General features: G+C 34.7%; 1 protein-coding gene across 1 annotated transcript; it reads right to left on the minus strand.

Annotated features, from left to right (window-relative positions):
• Window positions 1-72: 72 nt before the first annotated feature.
• On the minus strand, window positions 73-20,152 carry LOC123666815 (probable peroxisomal acyl-coenzyme A oxidase 1). The gene is made up of 13 exons (XM_045600874.1): window positions 19,442-20,152; window positions 16,580-16,739; window positions 13,406-13,574; window positions 12,635-12,758; window positions 10,850-11,094; window positions 7,998-8,158; window positions 5,810-5,972; window positions 4,959-5,149; window positions 4,001-4,153; window positions 3,441-3,546; window positions 2,167-2,319; window positions 1,289-1,405; window positions 73-890 (listed from the first exon to the last, which is right to left on the minus strand). Exons 1-13 carry the CDS (start codon window positions 19,560-19,562, stop codon window positions 747-749), a joined length of 2,007 nt encoding a protein of 668 aa, XP_045456830.1. The 5' UTR covers window positions 19,563-20,152; the 3' UTR covers window positions 73-746.
• Between the last annotated feature and the right edge of the window lie 3,027 nt (window positions 20,153-23,179).

Consider the following 23,179-nt stretch of genomic DNA (forward strand, 5'->3'; position numbering starts at 1 on the left):
TGAATTTAAATATTATTTATTTAAAAGTTTAATTATTTGAAATAAATGCGAACATTAAATAAAAACAAAATCTTAATGAAAGAATTTTTTATTTCATATTAAACAAATATTTCATTTAGAATCTCATTGAACATCAATAAAGTATTACATTTAACTGTAATAATACTGTATATAATATAATCTCTACATTTTGAAATTGTGGAATAATAACAGCCTTCACCCAATATACAAATATAAGTAATAGAATATAAAAACTTTGTCATAAAAACTCTTTTCTTAGACTACAACAATATTTTAAGTATAAAATTCTCATAGGTATAACATTCATTATTTTGTCTAACTGGCCTGTCAAGTGTTGCTCTCAAAAAATAAAAATAAAACTACAACATGAATTATAAATAATTATAAGTTACGTAGTAATTATTTTAAAACATTAATGTAGAATCTGACATCAAGAACTGAACAGTTTGCATAACATAAATATTGTTGTTTTTTATTCAAATAATATTTTAAGTAGTTTCTATTGGTATTACACATTTTACAATAGAACCTCTTTTGATCTAACACATTTTACAAGTGTTGTGTTTTAATGTTGCCATGTTAAAAGTTTCGTATTTGAATCAAGATTAAATATTGTCATGTTATTATTATTCATCTAGATCACCCTACTAGGCCAGTATACTAATCATTTATCACCCAAGGCACTACATTTTATTTTTAAAATTTAATTATTTCTATATTTATCATTAGAGTTTGCCCTGCATGAGTGGCTTTAGGTAGGTGTGGAAGGTCTTATTGACCGGCTCGGCGTTGAGCGGGCTCTTCATGGCTTCCTCCATTAAGCGTTCGTAGGCGCGACCATCATACGCTCCGAGCGCTGAGTTGAGAATCTAAAGAAATAATTTTTATTAATTCATAAATAAATTTTATTTGTATCTATTTCTCCGTTTTTGTTGCTTGACCTGATCAACAAACTCATATTAACTTTATAAAAGTAATTATTTTTAGTTTTAAGTACATTATAACTTCAGAAATCGTTCGAATCAGAGGCAGCTTCACATTAAGTATAATTGGTTTATTAAAAAACAACTGACTGACTGACTGATTAAAAATAAAAAATATAACAAAAATTTGTATAACATTATTTTCCACTTTGACTAGGTACTGTATATAATTTTAATTTTGTATATAAAGTCTTTTTTATCTATAAAGCTTATTTATGATTTATATAAAATATTTTGTAAAATTAATCATATGAATAAGTTTTATAAAGAGAATATTTTCATACCTCATCCTTGATGTCGAACGCGTCCACCAGACCGACGGCGTTGGGCCTCAGCTGCGTGAGTAAATCTTCATACCAGCTCTGAAGCGATTCTATGTCTCGCTCGGATATCGAAGTGAACTGTAGGAATTCAAACATATATAAAGGTTAAATATTTCAACAAGACGGGAAAGTATAGATAAAAGTGAAGATAGTAAAGTGTATATATTGAGTTCTTAAATTAAAAAATGCAATAAAAAAACGCGTGTGCTTTTAGCAATAGGCCTGTACTGTGTCTTAGATATACGTAACGTGACTGGCTATGAGAGAAAGAAAATGTGTGGTCGAACCTTTCTCTCTTTTGCTTCGTTCGCCTTTCCCGACTACACTTTTCGTAACGCTCTCGTCACGCATCCATCAGCTTACTCTCCAAGTCAATCGTAAGTAAAGAAATTTGACTTCAAATATTGTTAATTGATTATAAAAGAATTTATAACAAGTCAACCTATATACTAGGTGTCACCTGTGTTATTGGGATATCTCGCATAACCACCGAGGCGAGATCGTGCGTATACGGTTTTGTGTGCGTGCGTGCGTGCGTACGTGCGTGAGCGTGTGTGTGTCTGTGTCTGTCTGTGTGTGTGTGTGTGTGTGTCTGTGTGTGTGTGTGTCTGTGTGTGTGTGTCTGTGTGTGTGTGTGTGTGTGTGTGTGTCTGTGTGTGTGTGTGTGTCTGTGTGTGTGTGTGTGTCTGTGTGTGTGTGTGTGTCTGTGTGTGTCTGTGTGTGTGTGTGTGTGTCTCTGTGTGTGTGTCTGTGTGTGTGTGTGTGTGTCTGTGTGTGTGTGTCTGTGTGTGTGTGTGTGTGTCTCTGTGTGTGTGTCTGTGTGTGTGTGCGCGCCTCACCCGCAGCAGGTCGCCGACGTACTCGAGCGCCCAGTACACGACGTACAGGTCGACCAGCTGCTGCAGCACGCGGCGCAGCGCCGGCGACGTGCTCGCCGCCTGCTCCGCAGTCTCCTTGTGATACGTCGCCAGCAGGATAGCGCGGCAATGGGCCTACAAACAATGCTATTTTTTAAGGTAATAATTCTTCATTGAAGTAGGACACAGCAGGCCATATTCTGCTCAAAATTTGAAGCAGCCCGACTGGGAATGTACCTTACTTTCAGGCTTCAGTAAAGAAGTTTTACTTTAATAATTTTATTAAAAGACATAACGCAATTGGTAACCTATTAATAAATTATTCTATACAAATAAATAAAATTGGAGTGTCTGTTTGTAATATTAAAATAACCGCTTTTTACTAAGTGCATATGGATGTATACACAGTACATATACCTACCAAAATGGTAGGCTTCGCTTAGCTTCAGCCTGAATATCCAACTCCTGGGCAAAGGCCTTCATCCCCATGGATCAAAGCTTAATCCACCACGCTGCTCCAATGCGGGTTGGCTGATATATTCCCTACTATGAGTAACGATCGGTATCAGGTGTACATGATAACAACCAGGAACGACGGCTTAACTTGCTCTCCTGGAAGTCGGCTTGTTCAATCAGATCTTGTCTGAACCAACTTCCCAATGTGCCAAATTTATACTAGGGTTTGTAATTAGTAGTATTAAAATCTAGTAATAATTTAGTATTATAATTTAGTTAATTTAAAAATGTTAAAATTGTTATTTTTTGTATAGGATAAGTATAGTATAGGACTGTCATGTACATATGTATAAAAGTCCCTAATAAAGTTATTAAAAAAAAAACTTGCTCTCCGAGGCACGGTGGGGTGACACAAGGACAAGGACTGCACAAACACCCAGACCACGGCAAACATTTGTATGACTAATAAAAATGTTTTTCAAGACAAATTATCTATTACATAATTCATATTCATACTGGTAATTTTTAAAAATTTTTAGGCGTTGAAAGCGGATGCCGGGCACTTATTCTTTATTAGTTTTTAACTGTGTTGGCAAAAATTAATCGCCTTTGCTTCTGGGGTGTCCATACTATCTGAGACTTTGTAGTCAAGTCCTGTAAAGGTTTTCTGTTTTATTGTGATATTTTTGAGTTATTCAAGTGTTTAATAATAAATTTAATAAGTGAAGACTATGCACTCTCAAGCTGTTATTATTTAATATATAATATGAGATGGATATCAACTAATAACATAGGTTTACCTCAGAAGCCGCCGTTAGTTGAACAGAGGTCATGTTCCACGCGTCCTCGTAGCACATGCCGCTCTTTTGACGTTTTTCGATTTGCGCAACGCAAAGACCGAGTTTGCTATTGGGATAAATGATTACAAATTATTAGTTAAATAAATCAAAATTTAAATAAAATAAACATAAGATACGGCAATGTACAATTTTCATATTTTAATTAAAATTTTACAGGTTTTAAATGCGTTAAATAAATACCATTATACGTTATTTATTACACGATAGTCATAAGGCAGTGATTGTTGAAATAAAATATTAGTCGTTGAAGTTTGTTGTTATTGTTGACAGGATTGCTCTATAAATATTCTCTTAGATACCCTCATCTTAGTTAAAAAAAAAGAATATATTAATTTTAAGAACGCTATCTTTAGGATCTGTGGATGATATGTCTTTATTTTCACTTCCCTGTTGCGTAAGCTTCATCAATAGACCAATTGTATCTCAGATAAAATATCCTTTAAAATAATGGCATCAGTATAAGAATGTAGAAGTTTAATATGATAAAATCCAAAACATACCCGGCAGCGACCCTCTCGAAGCCAGCGATAATGCCCTCGATGGTGTTGTCCCAGGGAGGCGAGCGTCGTCCACTTCTGACCACGCTCAGGTACGACACCGTAGGAGTTAGACTGTTCCCACTGGCCGCCTGCTGCCACGCCTTCACAAGGTACCTTAAAATTAAACATATAATTAAGCTTAATGCTTCACGGAATATACAGAGACTAACACCTAGACCACGACAAATATTTGTCATGAGCGAGAATGTAACGTGCAACCGCTATTGAGATGTATGTGATTGTTTATAGTAGATATCATCATTCCAGCCTATTGCAATCCACTGCTGAACATAGGCCTCCAGAAGTTCGCGCCAAAAATGCATGAACTCATGTGTGTTGCCCATAGTCACTACGCTGGGCAGGCGGGTTGGTGACCGAAGGGCTGGCTTTGTCGCACCTAAGACGCTGCTGCCCGTCTTCGGCCTGTGTGTTTTAAAGCCATCGGTTAGATGGTTATCCCGCCATCGGTCGGCTTCTTAAGTTCCAAGGTGGTAGTGAAACCTTGGTATCCCATAGTCGCCTCTTACGACACCCACGGGAAGAGAGGGGGTGGCTATATTCTTTGGTGCCGTAGCCACACAGCACACACACACAGTAATATTATGCATGTGTAAGTACCAAGTTATCGATATTAACAAACAAATAATTGGAATAACAAAAGCACGGGCATTATAAGCCTGTGGATATATATTTTTATATATAAAAAAATATTTGTCGTGAGCGAGAATGTAACGTGCAACCGCTATTGAGATGTGATTGTTTGTAGTAGATATAGTGCTAGCAAACTGTCAAAATTCTCGATTATAAGCAACATCTCTCTTTCTATCCAATAAAAAAAAAATTGCCGTTGAAAATGTTTCTACCATTCCTACAGTGAGCTCTTAGTATAGCTACATGAGCGGTGTTACGTGACGGTCACCTGGCGGTCTGCAGCAGCATGACGGTGTTCTCGCCCTCGTAGGTGCAGGCGGCGGTGACCAGCCCGTACGTGGTGGGCAGGTTGGACGACAGCATGTAGCCGTGCCCGCCGCACGCCAGGCGGCAGCGCTCCACGCACGCCGCCGCGTCCGCCGTGCTCAGCGCCTTCAGGCAGCACGACAGCGCGTGCAGCTGCGCGACCGCGCCGCGGTAGTGGGTATCATTAGTGGCCAAGCTTCTTATTTAGGAACATTTGTGGTCAAACTTCTTATTTAGGAAAATTAGTGGTCAAACTTCTTATTTAGGAACATTCGTTTTCAAACTTCTTATTTAGGAACATTGGTGGTCAAACTTCTTATTTAGGAACATTTGTGGTCAAACTTCTTATTTAGGAACATTTGTTATCAAATTTCTTATTTAGGAACATTTGTGGTCAAACTTCTTATTTAGGAACATTTGTGGTCAAACTTCTTATTTTGGAACATTTGTGGTCAAACTTCTTATTTAGGAACATTAGTGGTCAAACTTCTTATTTACGATCATTAGAGGCCAAACTTCTTATTTACGATCATTAGTGGTCATACTTTTTGTTTAGGAACATTTGTGGTCAAACTTTTTAAAATCATTAGTGGTCAAACTTTTTATTTAGGATCATTAATGATTGTTATTTAGAATTATAAGCGATTGATATTCGTATTTAGGGCTATAAGTGTTTAAACTTATTTAGGGTTATTTGTGGTCAAACTTCTTATTTAGTGTAATCAGTGATTGAACTTTTCATTTACAGTAATTCGCAAACGATAGATAACAAAGAACCATGTAAATTATTTACAAATAATGAGCAGTATATACCTCAGGCAGACGCTCCATATCACCGGTTTCCAGTTCTGCGGTGACATTGTTGTACATGTTCCAGAGCCAGTTGGCATTGATACGGAAGGCATGGACTGAGGCGATACCCACCAATAGTTTATGCTGCTGTGTCAGATAGTCCAGGATTTGAGGTTCGGGCTCACTACCGAAGTAAAATATAATTGTTTGTAATTGTGTTTGTTCTCAAACAAAAGAAACCGATTTAAATTTACATCGACACGTATACAATACGCAATAATTATTAATGATCAATCAAAAATTACTCGTTAGATCTCGCTCATTGAGATTAGCCCACAACACGAGCACTACAACAAAATCGGTTCACCCAGTAAAAACTATTTGAGGTAACACACATAAAACAATATAAGTTGCATTGAGAACCTCATCCTTTTCAGTTATCTCAATATAATCGATGACTTTAACTTTAGCTTACTTTAAGATATCTATCTATAATGACTAAAAGCCTATTAATAAAATATTTTAAGATTTTTTTTTATACTTGCAACACATATTTTACGCTTCAGCCTGTAATATCCCACTACTGGGCAGAGGCCTCTTTCCCCATGTAGGAGAAGGATCAGAGCTTAATCCACCACGCTGCTCCACTGCGGGTTGGCGGATATATTCCCTACTATGAGTAACGATCGCTATCAGGTGTACATGATAACAACCGGGACCGACGGCTTAACGTGCTCTCCGAGGCACGGTGGGGAGACCCACAAGGACTGCACAAACATCCAGACCACGGCAAACACCTGTATGGCCAATACAAATGTTTGTCATGTGCGGGAATCGAACCCGCAACCGCCAGCGCAACAGCTACAATCCATGGCTGTAACCGTTGCACCAACGCGGCGTCACACGCAACGCGCGGCATCACATATTTTAATATAAGTAAATTACAAATTTTACGTTTTGTATACTTTACTCCTAAACAATATGCCTTTGTTTTGTTCTAATAATAGTGTTTAATTATCATTTATAATTATTCAAATTTAATGAATCAACTTGAACTTAGGCAAATGACACACGCAACAGTTACACTAGGCACGGCTACAAATAACACGTAACAATTACTTTTACACATCATTAATATTAAAATTCTCGGGGGCATCAATTTATATGTATAAAAACTTTGTATTTTACTTGCAAATGAGACAAAGATATCTGAATGAATAAGGTTTTTATTAATTTATTATTGAGGAGATTATATCACTAGAGTAGTAAAGATTACCGTAGCGGTAACCGTAGTCCATGGACGTCTGCCACAACAGAAATAGCATAAGTGTGTTACCGACTCTACCTCCGATCTTAGTTACGGTACTTTTCCAGTCGAAAAGTCCTACTGGGACTTACTTCAATAAAAAGCAAGCAAGATATTTAAGATAATTAGTGAAATTAAAAAGTAGTTATTAGTAGCAATCAAGGCATTGGGTATCCTACTGCCCAAAACAAGTGACACATTTTTGCTCAATAGTAATTCTAACGAAAGCTGTAATCGTTTTTCTCATCTAGTAATGAATGGTAACAGGATTATATCTATAGATCTTTTTTGGTATAAAGTCCTTAAGAATCGATTTTAATATAATTCCCCCGGTATGAAAAAAATATTAGGAGTAAAATCTATTGAACGAATGACCCCGTTACGTTTATTTTCGCCATCTATCGGAAATCAGAGTAGGCGTTACGACGTTTTCTAATAACGCCATCTATCGATGATGGCGTTGTTTGATTAGTTTATTTAACATTTGATATGGTATTAATCTTTTTCTTAGACTAGTAAGCCTTTTTTGTTCCTATTTAGTATTTAGACAGTCGATCTGAAGGACTCCAGTCGTATGTCGGAGCTGACACACACACTTTTTTATTTAACTAGATTTCAAACAAGCGTACGGCTCACCTGATGGTAAGCGAATATCGTAGCTTATAGACGTCTGAAACACCAGAAGCATAGCAAGCGTGTTGCCGAACCTAGCCCCAACTCCCCCAGGACCTCTGGTCACTTTACTCACCAACAGGAACACAGCACTGCTTGAAAACAGTATTATTTAGCTGTGATCTTTTGTAAGGTCGAGGTACTACCCCAGTCGAGCTGCTCCGTATTTTGAGCAGGAAATTTCCTACTGTGCCCTTACTCAGTTAGATCTAGCATTATTTCTGGACTTACTCAGGTTTTGGCTGAGACTGTCTCCTGACAGCCGAGTATCTGGTCGCGATAGTGACGGCTTTAGCCATGTAGTTGCACATGTCGTTGACGAGCATCACTCGCACGAACATCATAGTTCCGTACGTCAGTTTCGAACTGGGCGAGTTGACGTATGTGCCGTCCTGTTGAGAGATGAAACATCCAAACTCTATTACAATATAATTTATTAAGGTTCCATGACAACCGATTTAGTATTGTGGCGCACGGGATCGCCTGAAAGCAGTCACTTAACGTCTGATTTTCGCTCGGGTTGGATATCTGTATTTTTATACAAATACTAGCTGATCTGGCAAACTTCAAAAACAATAATTTTAAATTTTGGTTTAAAGATCGCGGTAATCAATCGAAATATACACCCTATAATTTTATGTTAAACAATGTCCATAGTGTTATATCTTACGGCCTGTTACTGTGGAGTAATGCTAATGATATTGAGACTGTATTTATCTTGCAAAAAAGGGCTATTCGCGGCATTTACGATCTTGGAGCTCGAGTCTCCCTAGGGGGTGTTTTTCAAAAGGTAGACATATTACCAATTGCGTCGCAGTATATTTATAACAATATTATGCATATTCACCAGAATATTCATTGTTTTGAAATAAATAGTAATATTCGCATTGTAAACACGAAAAGGAATAACAAAATTGTAACTTAACGTAATTGTGTAGTGTGTGTGTGTGAGTGGTGTGAGTATGAGTGTGTTTTGGTGTCTGCGCAATAAATTTTTTAAGAAGTGCATTCTATCCCCAGTATGCCTTGAGGAGATCTTCAGTTTTTTGGTAGTCCAGCGAGGACAGCCACTTGAAAACAATCGCTTTGAGTTCTTTCAGGGATAGAGTATAGTAATTTAGTATTTTATTAGCCCGATTGTACAAATAAATGGACAGATAATTGCTCTGTCTTCTAGCCGGAGCAGTGCGAACCTTGGGCAGCATAATAACATTCCTAATTAACGCGCTTACCGCTGCTCACACTAGGGTCGTACGGGGTGTACTGATGTTGACGACCAATAGACTGCATTATGAACAGTTGTCTAACAGTTAATACTGAGCATTTCTTATACAATTCCACAGTGGGAAATCGGTAAGGGCTGTATGTCATAGTTTTAAGCACGGACCTTTGAATTCTCTCAACTAATATCATATGTGATTTAGAGGCTGCCCCCCAAACAACCACGTAGCTTAAAATAGACTACAGAAATAAATTATATTACGAATATAGATAGGTATACAAATGTGTCATACATTTACAAGCATGTACAAGCTATATTAAAAACATTACTAATATGTCGATCCATAATTATTATGAGTGTGCTATAAACGTAATGGTAGCGGCAATTAAAAAAAATTGGTTGTCTGTAAAGTTGGTTTACAGAAGATAGTTTAACGTGATAACATCACAGCAAAACATCTCCTCGGACGCATAGGCCAATCGAGTGAAAGAGAGATAGATGCGGTGCAAGCGTATTAGCGTACAATGAGCGTAACGGGATAATGAGTCATGCTTTTTCGTGCACGGAGCCGGCGTTAATCGATTTATTAAACGTTGTCACGTCAAAAAAAATTGTATTAAATAATGCCTACTTAGTAACAATGTCATGTACAAAGTGAATATATGGCAAGTGCGGACGTTCCCACGTCGACATGTTACATACGTGTTCGATACAAAGACCATACAATTTTACTTCGAGGTATTTATGATATATATTTACTATTCTGAACTAAATGCATAATTAACTATAAACTAAAAACTAGATATGTAGAACGGAGATCATACTGGTCGCAAACGGGTGTATTTACATTGTTGCTACGCTCGACTGAGCAGTGAGAATAGAAATGTCCATCGTTGTTCGTTATGGTTAATACCTTCATAGCCCGGTAATGATTCTGAGAATCATTTCAAACAGTAGGTTATTTAACGAGACGGTAGACACAAACATTGTCAGATTTTACATAGAGTTGACCAATTTTATAACTGTTTTTGTTTGTTCGTGATCTCGATATTACCTAACGGGTTATTTTATTCGTTTCTCTCAAGTATCTCCTTACACCTGCTATCTTATATCGTTTTACGAACTTGGTTTGGTTACTCCATAGTAAATTATTTATTCATTACGTGATGTTTTTAGAAACTTTTTAACCTCGGTGATATTTGGTGAGGTTTGGTGAGGTCAACTCAATAATCATGTGTTTTTTAGTGCAAAGTAAATTGAATATTTTCAGTAAATTATCTTTAAATATAGATATATATCTATCTCACTAAACTTCGAAAAATTAAGCATAGTGATAATAATTTCTAGACCATGTATGTTGGAGTTGGTTGATTTTTTAGTTTAGTAATCATGCATTCAACGAAAAATAAATATACGATGATGATATCTCAGTACAGCACCCCCCCCCCCCCCGTAATGTTTCGTGATATTTTATCCCAACCCTCCGAGTCTCACGTGATTAATGGACGACCATTCTGAAATACAATGGGCGGACTTGTGGCTAATTAGCCATTTTTTTCAGACAATTCAAATGATATCTTTTAGTATGTTCATATAAATGAGCAACTAAAACGGATTAGGTCGTCGAGCCAACTATACTAATATTATACAAACTATTACTATACAGTATACTAATATTATACAAAGAAAAGATTTGTATTTTTTAATAATTTGTAATAAACAAAATCAACTATTTATTTAGGATAACGCTACGTTAACACTTACTGATATAGGCTATATTTTAACATAAAAAAAAACAGGGAAAATCGTGCAATCTAGTGACAAAACTAGTAATATATCAAACAATTATATTACCACTGACCTCTAAGACCTTCGAATTCTTCATTAACATATAATCTCTGGGTATCCGAACTTGGTCGAAGCCGAGGAAACCGTTGTTCGTGCCGTTCATGCCAAGCTTGGCACCAATCTCGCCGACCTTGATACCGGGGAGTGGCATGTGGGTCTCCTCATCTCTTAGCTGGACTATGAACGGGTGGATTCCATGGCATTTACCCTTGGTGTACAGTTGGGCCATGACGATGCAATAGTTCGCTGTGTGGGCCACTAAAAGAAAGGATCTCTTTTATTGCCTTGCTTGGGTGAAGGGTTGGACCAAAATTTAGGTTATATGGTTATGTTTTTTCTCTTGAATATTATATTGGCGTGTTGGCGCAGCGGTTGCGGGTTCGGCACATGGCATACATTTGTATTGCTCATACAAAAGTTTGCCTTGGTCTGGCGTTTATGTATTGTGTATGTTTCCGGACCTCCGACACTAGAGATATTCATAATGGTGTACCGTTAAATGTGAGGCGTTTATTATTATTATTATTATTATTATTATACAAATTATACATTTTTTGAAATAGGAAGGAAGTGGTACAGTCGTAACATTAACCCTTCCAAAACTGAATTACACAAGTAAAAATTATAAAACATAATGCCAAGTGTACCTACAATCAAGCTTTGTGATGTTAGCACCGTCGAGCGCGTCAGCGCTCACATCAATGTAACAAAAAAAATCTGCTATTTTAATGGTAAGCTAGCAAAAAAATAATCTAAAATAAAAATCTAGATAAAACTGCGCTAGGTTACTGGAAAACAAGTTTTATGCTATTTTTATTAATAAAAGTTCTAGAAGTAGTTTTCAATATTTTTGCTTCACCTCCTCCAAGGAGTTCAAAGTGCAAAGCAGAATCTTGAGGCCAGACCCTTATTTAATTACAATATAGGTAAACGTACAATTATTCACGCAATAAGAAAAACCCGTTTTAAAATGCATAGTCATTTTTAACTTCAAATGAAGTCGTAAAGTCGTTATATGGTAGTTTATTCTCCATTTTACGTGACATTGGCCAAATCATCGTATGCTATTTTGTTACTTTCGAAAGACATTAAATAAAAATAATCAATTTATTTAAATACATGCATAGATTGTTTATAAAAGTGTAGACACGAGTTTTAAATATCGTGTTCGAAATTTAACGGTTAAAAAAATTCTCACATCACTTCAGCCTATCGCAGTCCACTGATGGACATAGGGCCTCCATAAGTTAAACGGCGTGAATTCATATATTTGTGAATAGACCAACCAATCAAAAAAATATCTTATCCAACGCTGATAACAAATATTTTAATAGCTGTAAGATTGATTGTTTATTTATCACGTAAAAATTATTTTTATTTAGGAATTATGTAATTTTATCTATAAACAGGATTTTGGTTAGTTGTTATGAAACTAACCTTCGATCGCTAATCTATTGAAGTCATGGAAGGTTCTAGTAAATATATCTATTCAGAAATATTGTTATCTATTTATATTGTTTATCTTAACGTATAGATTGTAAAACTACTACACTAAACTACTATACTACTAGAATAAAATTGTATAAAAAAAGTGTGTATGTGTCACTATCAAGATTGAATGTGTATCAGATTTTAAGTTAAATTTCCAGGGACCAAGCTGTAAAAAACGCATCCAATGTCGTGTAGGATTTTACGTGTTTGAATATTTGCGTGTAGTCCTCAACAACGTATATTTTTTATCTGTGGTTCTATTAAAATTTGATTATTGAAATATTAAGTAAATAATATTTTTACTTACATCCACCTGGCCACCATTTGTAGGAAGTGAGCGTAGGACTGTGTAGTATAAACTCCTTGGTGCTAGGATCATATGTGGCAGTGGTTTCCAAACCACGAATGAATGTGCCGTGACCAAGCTCCGTCTGATAGAAATATCAATAATTTATTAATAGTATTATTTTACATGGTACATATATAAATTTAAGGTACTAAATAATATAGCCACTCCCTCTCTTCCCGTCGTAAGAGGCGACTGAGGGATAACACAGTTCCACTACCACCTTGGAACTTAACAAGCCGACCGGTGGCGGGATAACCATCCAACTGCTGGCTTTAAAATACACAGGCCAAAGACGGGCAGCAGCGTCTTCGGTGCGACAAAGCCAGCCCTGCAGTCACCAACCCGCTTGCCCAGCGTGGTAACTATGGGCAAAACACAGGAGTTCACGCCATTTTTGGCGTGAACTTATGGAGGCCTATGTCCAGTAGTGGATTGCGAAGGGCTGCTGTGAATATTTCTTTTCAGATGACTGTTGGTATCAAAAGTGTTAGTTTATTAAAAACACAATGCTAAATATGACAAGAGGGTTTTTTAAAGAATAGTCCCTGAGAATATATTTTATATATTCTAGGGGTCCCTTGGGGCAAATTTATATACAAAGCCGATAACGGAGCCTTAAAGTAAATATTTGATACAAAGGCGGACGGACTAACCATGCCAATATTTTAGTAGATACACCTTTGACTTTCTATCAAAAAGTTTAAAAAAAATATGAAATATTATTCTGACCTGAGCATAAGTTCCTATAATATCGAGATTGAAAGCTCTGCCAACCCAATAGGCCTGCTGTTCGACAGTTCCTTGACCCATTACCGTCGGTATAAACATCACATAGTGCAATAACAGAGGTGAACCATCACTCAAGATTGCAGTACCTAAATTACCGCCAAGAACGGCCCTGAGAAAAGAAAAGTTTTGATCAAAAAATTATACGACTACATAGTTACGCTAATGTATAATCGCAGTATATTTGGTTCTTTTTACAGTTTTAATAAGTCTGTATTACTTTGCACCAAATTGTTAACGCCCTGTGTAAGAATTTTTTTCTCTTAAAAAAAAGTATTTCGGCTGTCACAGAATATATTCCGATCTGCTTTATTGATATAAGATAGGTGCTGTTCATAAAATCCGTCATCCTAAATGTTACGTTTTATGACCCTCGTAAGAATTACAATTTTATTTCAATTTCTGCGAGTTTCTTTTGAAAGTTATTGTATGAGTATAGTGAGCCTAAGTTCTAACGAGTTTAAGCAAATGATCATACGCTAAGGTGAAGACGTTTGCCTCCCTCTTAGAAAATAAACTCACAATTACTCCACATAAATTATTTATCATTTTATAGATAATTGCTTGCTCTACTGGCATCCACAACTAAAAAATTCATTCTTGTTTTTGTTTTTGGAAATTAATTAATTATTAAAATTATATATATGACGGCTTCAATTTTGAAACAACGTTTTCAAGATTGACGGTCGGTAAATTTTTACTTTTTCTTCTTATTCTTCAGGTTTCGGCCAATATGGCTTTCAATAGTGCCAAATGAGCACATACGATTTCGTTTATTTAGTGAGAATTATTCGCACGTGTATTGTTAATATTTATATTTTTATCATAAATTCAACATAATTCTTCTAAAATTAACAATGCGAAACTACAATGTTTATTTGAAGAACATTGATGGGCTAAATCGTATTGAAAATATTGAATATATTTTAAAGACAATAAATTTATTAATGTTATTATTCTGATGACCTAAATTGTATTTTATCGACGGATATGAATCCATAATTTAATTTATCAATTTAAGTGAAATGAATAGACCTATGTTTGTAAATGATGCAGCGAATACTTTTTTATTTATATGTTCTAATCAAATACTAACCAGCTCAGCATCGATCAATGAGTGGTATAGAATAAAAATATTTTTTGAACGCATTATATATCTTAAAAATGGCGGCAAATTTCTATATATTGCTGAGATAATTCGAAGGTTTCATTAATGCGTTTTGTTTAATACTAACATAACATTATGTCAAAACTTGGTGACTTGACAACGAGTTAAAAACCTGTTTGTTATGATGATCGAGTTAAATCTGATTTTAGCACTAGATGATAAATACACAAGATATAACTAAAGCCTGGTTATCATAAACCAAATCGAATGTTTTATTAAACAATTCCAGAAAAAGTGGGATGTTTTCAATTCGACAATTTATGTACGTTATCTCAGAACTTTTGACTAGGTGGACCGATTTCGAGGTTTTTTTTTAATTTCAATGATGGTGCGTCTTATGTGTTCCCATTTAAATTTATTCTATGACAAGTACTCTGAGTTATCACGAACATACATAAAAAAAAATTACAATCGAATTGAAAACCTCCTTTCGGAAGTCAGTTAGTTTAAAAAAAATATTGGAAGAAAAAAATGGTGGCACAAAATTCGCCGGGCCTTCTGTACAATGTACATATCTACTCTGCGGTATCGCGGCACTTTTGCGGCCACATCAACCCTTGGCTGGTTAAATGTGAAAGTAAGTTTGTTTTCTTTTACCACACCAATCATAGTGAAAGGCACATGAACGTACGTATTACGTGAACGATATAAAGTCCTCTTCGTTTTTTAATAATTTTAAAATTCTACAAACGGTTAGTTACTTACGAAAACGAAGAAACCGAAAACCGAAATTTTAATGAGACAATTTTTATGAGGCAACATACATTAAATAAAATACAATGGAATTGAGAACTTCATGCTTTTTTTTTAATGTCGGCTAAAATAGCTTATGCTATCTCTGTTTATAAAACTGATTAATTATTTCAGCTAGATAATTATATTACGAAGATAACATGTAATACATTCCGATATATAGGTAGTTCCAAACCTGACTACTTGATCTCTTCTGTGCTTTGTGAAATACGCTCGGCTATCTATGAGTTGTAGCGTAATCAATTTTAATAATTTTTCTTAATAAACAGGTTTTTTAACGTAAAAAATTACTGTGTTACTAATATTCTACTAGTACTGGCCGTATCCATTATTAATGTTAATAAACACGGGCTGTTTTCCGCAACTCTACGCGCGCCTATGCGCCTATTTTGCGTGAAAAATCAAAAAATGACTAATATTTGTCTACTTATGTATAACAAAGTTGGAGGAAATTAGAAAATATTTATATGGTGGTCACGATCACGGTTATAGGCTATATATCATCATGCTAAGATCAAAAGGAGCGGAGCACCAATGATGAATGTTTCAAAATGGGGAGTACTTTTTTCCTTTTGTGAGCTTCCGCTGCGTGCGCTGTGAACAGTTAAAGTTTCGCAAAAATCATGTATGACAGAATTGATCCTCTTTAAATGTTCTAAAAAAAAGTCCGTGATAGCATATATCTATCTTTTAAGGTTGGCTCACTATAACCTATTTAATGCTAACCAAGTTTGTTCTAAAACAATGCATTATTTGCGAAGATGTTTTTATAAACATGATATTAATCCTTATCTAAAAAAATACGTTATTCATCACAAGTATTTAATTTGAAACAAAATAGCCTTTTACATAATTCGATTTCAATGAGTATCTCAGGAGATATCGCAGTTTTAAAATAACATCGCAGCAAAATAATGATCAAGTATTGCGCGCGCGTCTCTGTTCCACGCGGACGAAGTCGCGCGCAGAAGCTAGTATATCTATAAACATGATATCGAAAATTTGTTTTTTGATACATCTTGCAACATTTGATGTTAATTAAATTAACAAAGGTGGTAATCAATTTAGTTAAGTCTTACATTTATAAAAGTTCTCTTTCATTATTTTTATTTTGCCCTAAGGTCATTCTGAGGTGTAACTTGTACAATGTATTTAGCATATTATAAAATTAAGCAAAACAAAAACAAATTGTTTACCTATAATTTTCCATTCCAGTGTTTTCTTCTTCCTGCAATTTCCTTATCATCTTAAACAGGAGACAAGCCTTTTTCACAGCTAATTCATACTTTTCCTTGTGGCTTAAGTATACTGATGGTACAGAGTCGATGTGCAGTTGTTCCTTAAGAGCCATTTCCACTAAAAATTAAATAATAAATTTTAATAAAAAAAATAAAAAAATAAAAATAAAATACTATAAATATCCCTATTTTTCTTGGTCATACAACTAGAAAGTATGATGTTCACTACTTTTTGTAAAGGTTTTTACTGAACGAAAAATTTAGATAATTATGCAGAAAATTAAAAAAAAAAATGTCAGAGAACTTAACAGCATTTTAGGCTTTCTGCATATAGTTTGTAAGTTAGGACAATGTCTTCCAACTTAGCATTGCATAATTTCTACCAAAACTAAAAATAAAAAAAAGTACTTTAGAATTTCTTTATCTATTCCTCTTAGCTTTGTGTTGCTGTAAGAATTGTTTTATACATGTAGACAATAAGCTAACAGGGTCAACTATGCAGGAATAGATAAATGAGATAAGAGTAAAGTATTGTTTATATTCTAGCAGTTATTGTAATATTAAACAATAACTTCTATAAATACATTATTATCTATCTAATACTATTAAACGAGCGATTCTTGTATATATATATATAATCTGAATCTCGGAAACGGCTCCAACGATTTTCATAAAATTACTATATACGAGGTTTCGGGGGAGATAATCTATCTAGCTAGGATTCATTTTTAGAAAATGTCGTTTTATCCCTGGTTTTTAGGGAGTGAAAAAATATCGTTAGAATACGAAGGTAAATTTCGCATTTGTCAATTTAGTTGCAATAGCTCAGTGGGAAATCGGCCGGTCGGGATCAACGGAGAAGATCATGGTTCAAATCCCCATGTCCCCGATCAATTATTTTTTCTTTTTTTCTTATTGCACTCGTAATTTTTATATAAATAGTCAGTTCTAATTTTTTATTATTATATCGGTAAAATCGAAAAATATTATTCATATTTTATCATTATTATTTTTTAATTATATTTTATTTTTGATTTTTTTTTATATTTATTTATATTTTTTATTATTGTCAAATATGATTTCAAAACAAAGACGATTTGTTGGAGCGCCTATCAATTTTTGAGAAGTAATTACTCTCAATCTTGTAATTGTCTAATTTGTATCAATTTTTAATTTTACGTCATTTTTTATTTTTATTTTATACATTGCCCCTGCCTTGCGTTTGTACGTAAAATTGCCGGTGTAGGCTGGATGAGGATTGCGGAAGACCGGGATGTGTGGCGCGAACTTGGGGAGGCCTATGTCCAGCAGTGGACTGCGATAGGCTGAAGTGATGAAGTGATTGCCTTTGTTACACATCGTGCGTTAATTCATTATTAATAATTGTGTTTGCAGGCAAACGAAAAAAAAAACCCGACTTCAATTATATCGACAAGTAATACAACGTCGGTATATGGAAAAATAGTCAAAAAATACACATTATCAAAGATTACTCCAAAAGTTGCAATCAGATCTAGAAGATATATGACCACATGATAAACATCGGCTTTTGATTAAGTTAAAAATCATCAAAATTGCTACACCCAGTAATAAGTTATGTGGATTTTCGAGGGTTTCCCTCGATTTCTTTGGGATCCCATCACCAGATCCTGGTTTTCTTATCATGGTACTAAACTAGTGATATCTTCTTTCCAACAAAAAAAAATTCCATACTAGCGACCCGCCCCGGCTTCGCACGGGTGCAATGCTGATACTAAATATACTACAGAATGTCTTTATTTATAGTGTGAAGCTAGCTTATGACATGGTTATTACCATAATAACAACAAAATTTAAATATGCGTTGTTAGATTACACGTTGTTAAATGTGTTGAAGAAATAAAGGTTCACTGCTCGTTCCCCGTAAGTGATAGTGAGATAATATGTATCCTATATGTTGACCCGACTTCTTAATAATATTTGTGCCAAATTTAAAGTAAATCCATGCAGTACTTTTTGAGTTTATCCCGGACATACATACAGACAAATAGACAAACAAACAAAAATTCTAAAAACTATGTTTCTGGCTTCGGTGTCGATTGTAGATTAAGTATTTTTTAAAAAAAGTATTTTTTAAAAAAAATATTCAATGTACAGTTTTGACTTTCCTACCATTTTATTATATGTATAGATGATACTAGTAATAAAATTTCATAATTGTAATAGCTTCACTATAAATTACATGATGTTATATGATTATGATTAATATAGTAATTAAATGAGTGATAAAATTTATTATTAAATTTTAAAATCACACACAGTTATTAATAATTATGTATTTAAGTCATTAATTTTGTTTTTTTTCTTTACTTTGCTGTGATAAAAAATTTGTTTTTTAATTTTTTTTTGTAATCAATAAATTGTATTAAATATAAAATATAATTATATAAGTATTAACAAATAAAACTTTATCTTGTCAAGCCGATTAGAAGATAAAAGTTGATCAATGTTGTTCAAAGTTCAAAGTTGATCAGAAAATAAAAAAAATTGTCTATTATGATATTTAAAAAACTTGTAACTTTCAAACAAAAATAATAACAGTTTTATAAAAAAGTGTTTCTTATTTTTAAGAACACCATTATATTAATAATGAAAATAATTTGTGACTGTTCAAAATTCAAAAAATATTGACAAAAACAAATTAACATAATATGATAAAAACGTAATGTATAGATGAGTATAAAGACAATTCGAAGTGAATTTAGCATAACAATTAATAAATGTCAGAGATTACACAACCTATTAACACGTAGGATAATAATTATATCTGTAGTTATTTACCTCTTTTTCTCCTTTCATCAGTCTTTTCAACGCCTCCATCTATTATATTCGTCAATTCTTCTACATCAAATGTACATTGATCCCTCTCTTTTTGTAGATCGACGTTTACTTTTGTAGTCATTCTATAAAACTTATTTAAACTTTAGACTAATTACGCACGGAAAATGTCCGGAATTATGCGATACACAACACGCACACTTCACTCACTGCGGCCAAATGCTTACTAATTGACTAGCACGCTCAGTGTAGAGAAAACTTGTCCGAAAAATACATACATCAAACCAGTTTGATTATTACAAATCGTGCGCCTCCCACAATTAGACTTTAAACTGTTTATGAACTAATGTTATCTGGAAGGACATTGGCCTTAAATGATAAAAGACAACGTTCTGATTTTTATTGTGTAGAAATATTTGTCCGTAATCATATATTTTTTTAATTATTTGAGAGATGAAGAGATGACGTATGATGTTTTTGTTATTTCTTTATTGTGAACATACTTCACATCCTATAGCTTGTTTAAAATCGTATAAATTGACTATTTCTTTTAAAAATTAGTAATGTAAGCTGTCAATTAAATAGAATGTATTTTTTCATTTGTTAGGTATAAAAATCCAATAATTGCAATATTTGTCTATTTTAAATTCAAACAATAGGTAGGTATCAGTAGATATTGTCAAAAAGTTCAAAATTACAAAGTGTGTCAATGTCAAACTCAAGTTTTACTGTCAAAGTCAAAAAAAAAAACAAGACTATATGATACGATCAAATTAATATTTAAATTTTTTTTTTTTTTTTTTTTTTAATATTTAATTACTTTACTTTATACATATTTACAATTCACAACTTAAGAACTAAATATTTACAGATAGTTTTGGTATAAATCATGTCCGCGTGGAATTGTGCCAAGAATGCTGGCAGCATTTCCCCGTTGAATCGCTATGCCGATTCTCTGGGCAAAAAATGTACCAGCCCTCTTGTCACCAGTGGAGGCAATAAGGCGAGGTGTTATCTCATTTAAAATATTTTTAGCACTGCTACTCCAAGGTCCAAGTGTTTCGACTGCAAACGGCACAAAGATGTAATTTGGAATTAGTGACGAATATTTGTGCCGTTTAGTCGTTTCAGCTTTTTCCGCTGCGGCTCCCGCTTTTAAGGCTGTTTCCCTGACATGAGACGGAGCAAGTGTGTCAACGCAGGTTGCGTCCCACAAAAGTGCCCGTCCCCTTTCCCAGGGAACCAACGTCAATCCATCAGGTCTCTTGCCATCATTGCGACTAATTCCAGTTGGCTCGATAAGAGCAGGAACGTCGATGGTGGCAAGAGCCCTTTTTATGGTATCGTTTAGGGAACCGTGGCGGGAAAACCTACCTGAACTCTTGTTACAGGAAAGGCCGTGTAGTCCGAAAGAATCGACCTCTTTTCCGCACGGACATCTGTGTTCAAAGCACAGTGGAGCTCCCAACCGGAGACCGAGAGCAATTCTAAAACTTTCATTGTCTAAAAGTGTCCCAAGATTTTTTGACGGCATTGCGTGTAACCAGTGACCTGACTTTTTATTTGACACAGCTAGAAGCCTGGCACGGTTTTTGTCACTTGTAAGATTTTGCGTCAAACTTATATGAGTATTGTGAACTATTGGTATATCCCAAAGTTTTTGTTTTGTAACGTCCTTCGGGATATCGCCATTAGGACACATTAACTTCCAGTTTTTTATTGCATCTGTAGCATCTGTAATTTGGACTGAATTAGATTTTAAGATGTCAGAACATAAACCCTTGATACTATGCACAGAAGCAAGAAACGCAGGAAGAGCGACACTAGAAATTTTTCTCACGCCGATGCCACCATCTCTAATTGGTAAAGTAGCTTGGGTCCATGAATTTTCATCAAAAGATAAATTTAGAATTTTTTCTAATGAATTTTTTAAAGTGGCATCAAGTTTTTCGGTCATTCCAGGAAATTTCCAAATTGGGCTTGCGCGTAAAATATACATTAATTTTGGGACAAATAGACAATATTTTAATATAGTGTAGGCAATATGAGAATTTAGAGTGCCCAATTTGTCAGTGTTTACAACAAATATTTTAATTTTATTATCCAAAATTGGCTGTATGCCTTCATCAAAAAGCGGTGCACCTAGAAGACAAAGTGTACTTCTTTGAAGTATTTTTAAATTAGGAGCAATTTTATTAAATAATTCCGTTGCCAAATTAATTTTGGAAAGTGATAGAATATCTGTGAAGAAAATTTCACATTTTGAAAAATTTAATTTGAGACCAATTTTATCAAACTCGTTTTTAATTTTAATTAAGTCTTCAACGACATCGTCCACTTTACCTCCTATGGTTCCATCATCTAGGTACCATATGTTCAATTTTGATTTTAAATTTGAGATACATTTGTGGATACCTAGACTAAAAAGAGCCGGACCTAGTGGGTCTCCTTGCTGAACGCCGACATTAGAAAAAATTGTATTTTCGCCAAAAAGTAGTTTAGATGGTGAACTGTAACATTGCCAAACATAAGGATAAATTTCAGGAAGATGTAATGAAACTTCGTTAAGCAAGGTTGCTCTGTCTAAAGAATTAAAAGCATTCTTTACATCAACTTTCAGCAGAACTTCAGCCTCATTACTTTTTAAAAAAGTACGAGCCGCGTGAACTGCTGCTTCACAGCCTCCTTTGCTTCCAAAGCCCAATTGTATTGGTTGAAATTTTGTTTTTAGGCTGAAGACTATGTGTCTACATGCCAATTTAGACGCCAGACGGCGAAATGTGGTCCCAATAGCAATCGGACGGATACTACCGTCTTTTTTGTTAAAGGCACATAGTCTTGCACCGTAAATATGAGACAAAAAAGATGAAGATACCTTGCCAGATAACATGAAATTACAAAGATTGGTTATGTCATTCAAGAGAGCCCTGCCAGCGTCACCGGCTGAGACACTCACAAGATCTTTAAGATGTTGTGGTGTGATGCCGTCTATGCCGCTAGCAGAGCCACTTGTGAACGACATAATTGCAGCATAGGTGTCTTCATCTTTAACCTGTAAAACATTATTGAAAATAGGTGGACTTGGGAGCAAGGACGCCGGATTCGGTAAGGGATGCTTTTCACGTAAGGCTTCTAGCGTTTTATTATCAAAAGGTGCGAGGGTATCACTAGAGAAAAGAATGCGAGCTGCATTCTTAAGATCTCCATCCATTGCTTTATTTTCAATAATTTTACTAGAATCAGAATATAAAGGTCGTGGGTTTTTAGGAATGATAATCGGAATGTCTAACAAGCTATTCTGTTTTAATTTAGTTGATAAAGAACCATTTTTGGTTTTATCAACATGTAAAAATTTGTAGGAAAATAAAAAAAGATTTTGCCAGGCCGAATCAGTGTCCGAAATACATTTTTTAATTACAGATGATAGTGATCTAGCTAGAGACATCCTCGCTCCTCTAGGAACTCGTTTAACAAGCGGGATATTTTGGTGACATTTTAAAATAAATTTTTCAAATGGAACCGAATTATTATCACTGGTTACGGTTGATGAAGTATCAGTTAAAATAGGTAATGAATGCACTAATGGATCGCTGTGGCAACGGGTGGTGTGAATTTTTAAGCCTTTGCGGCCCCTAAACAACTTGCCGTTAGTGCATTCTGGACAAGTGAAAAGTTCCGGTTGAGATACATTGGTTGTTTTAAAACTATTTGACATATTATCGCACTAAACAATGTACACTT

This window comes from Melitaea cinxia, chromosome 1 (genome assembly GCF_905220565.1).
Source record: "Melitaea cinxia chromosome 1, ilMelCinx1.1, whole genome shotgun sequence".
Taxonomy (NCBI): Eukaryota; Metazoa; Arthropoda; class Insecta; order Lepidoptera; family Nymphalidae; genus Melitaea; species Melitaea cinxia.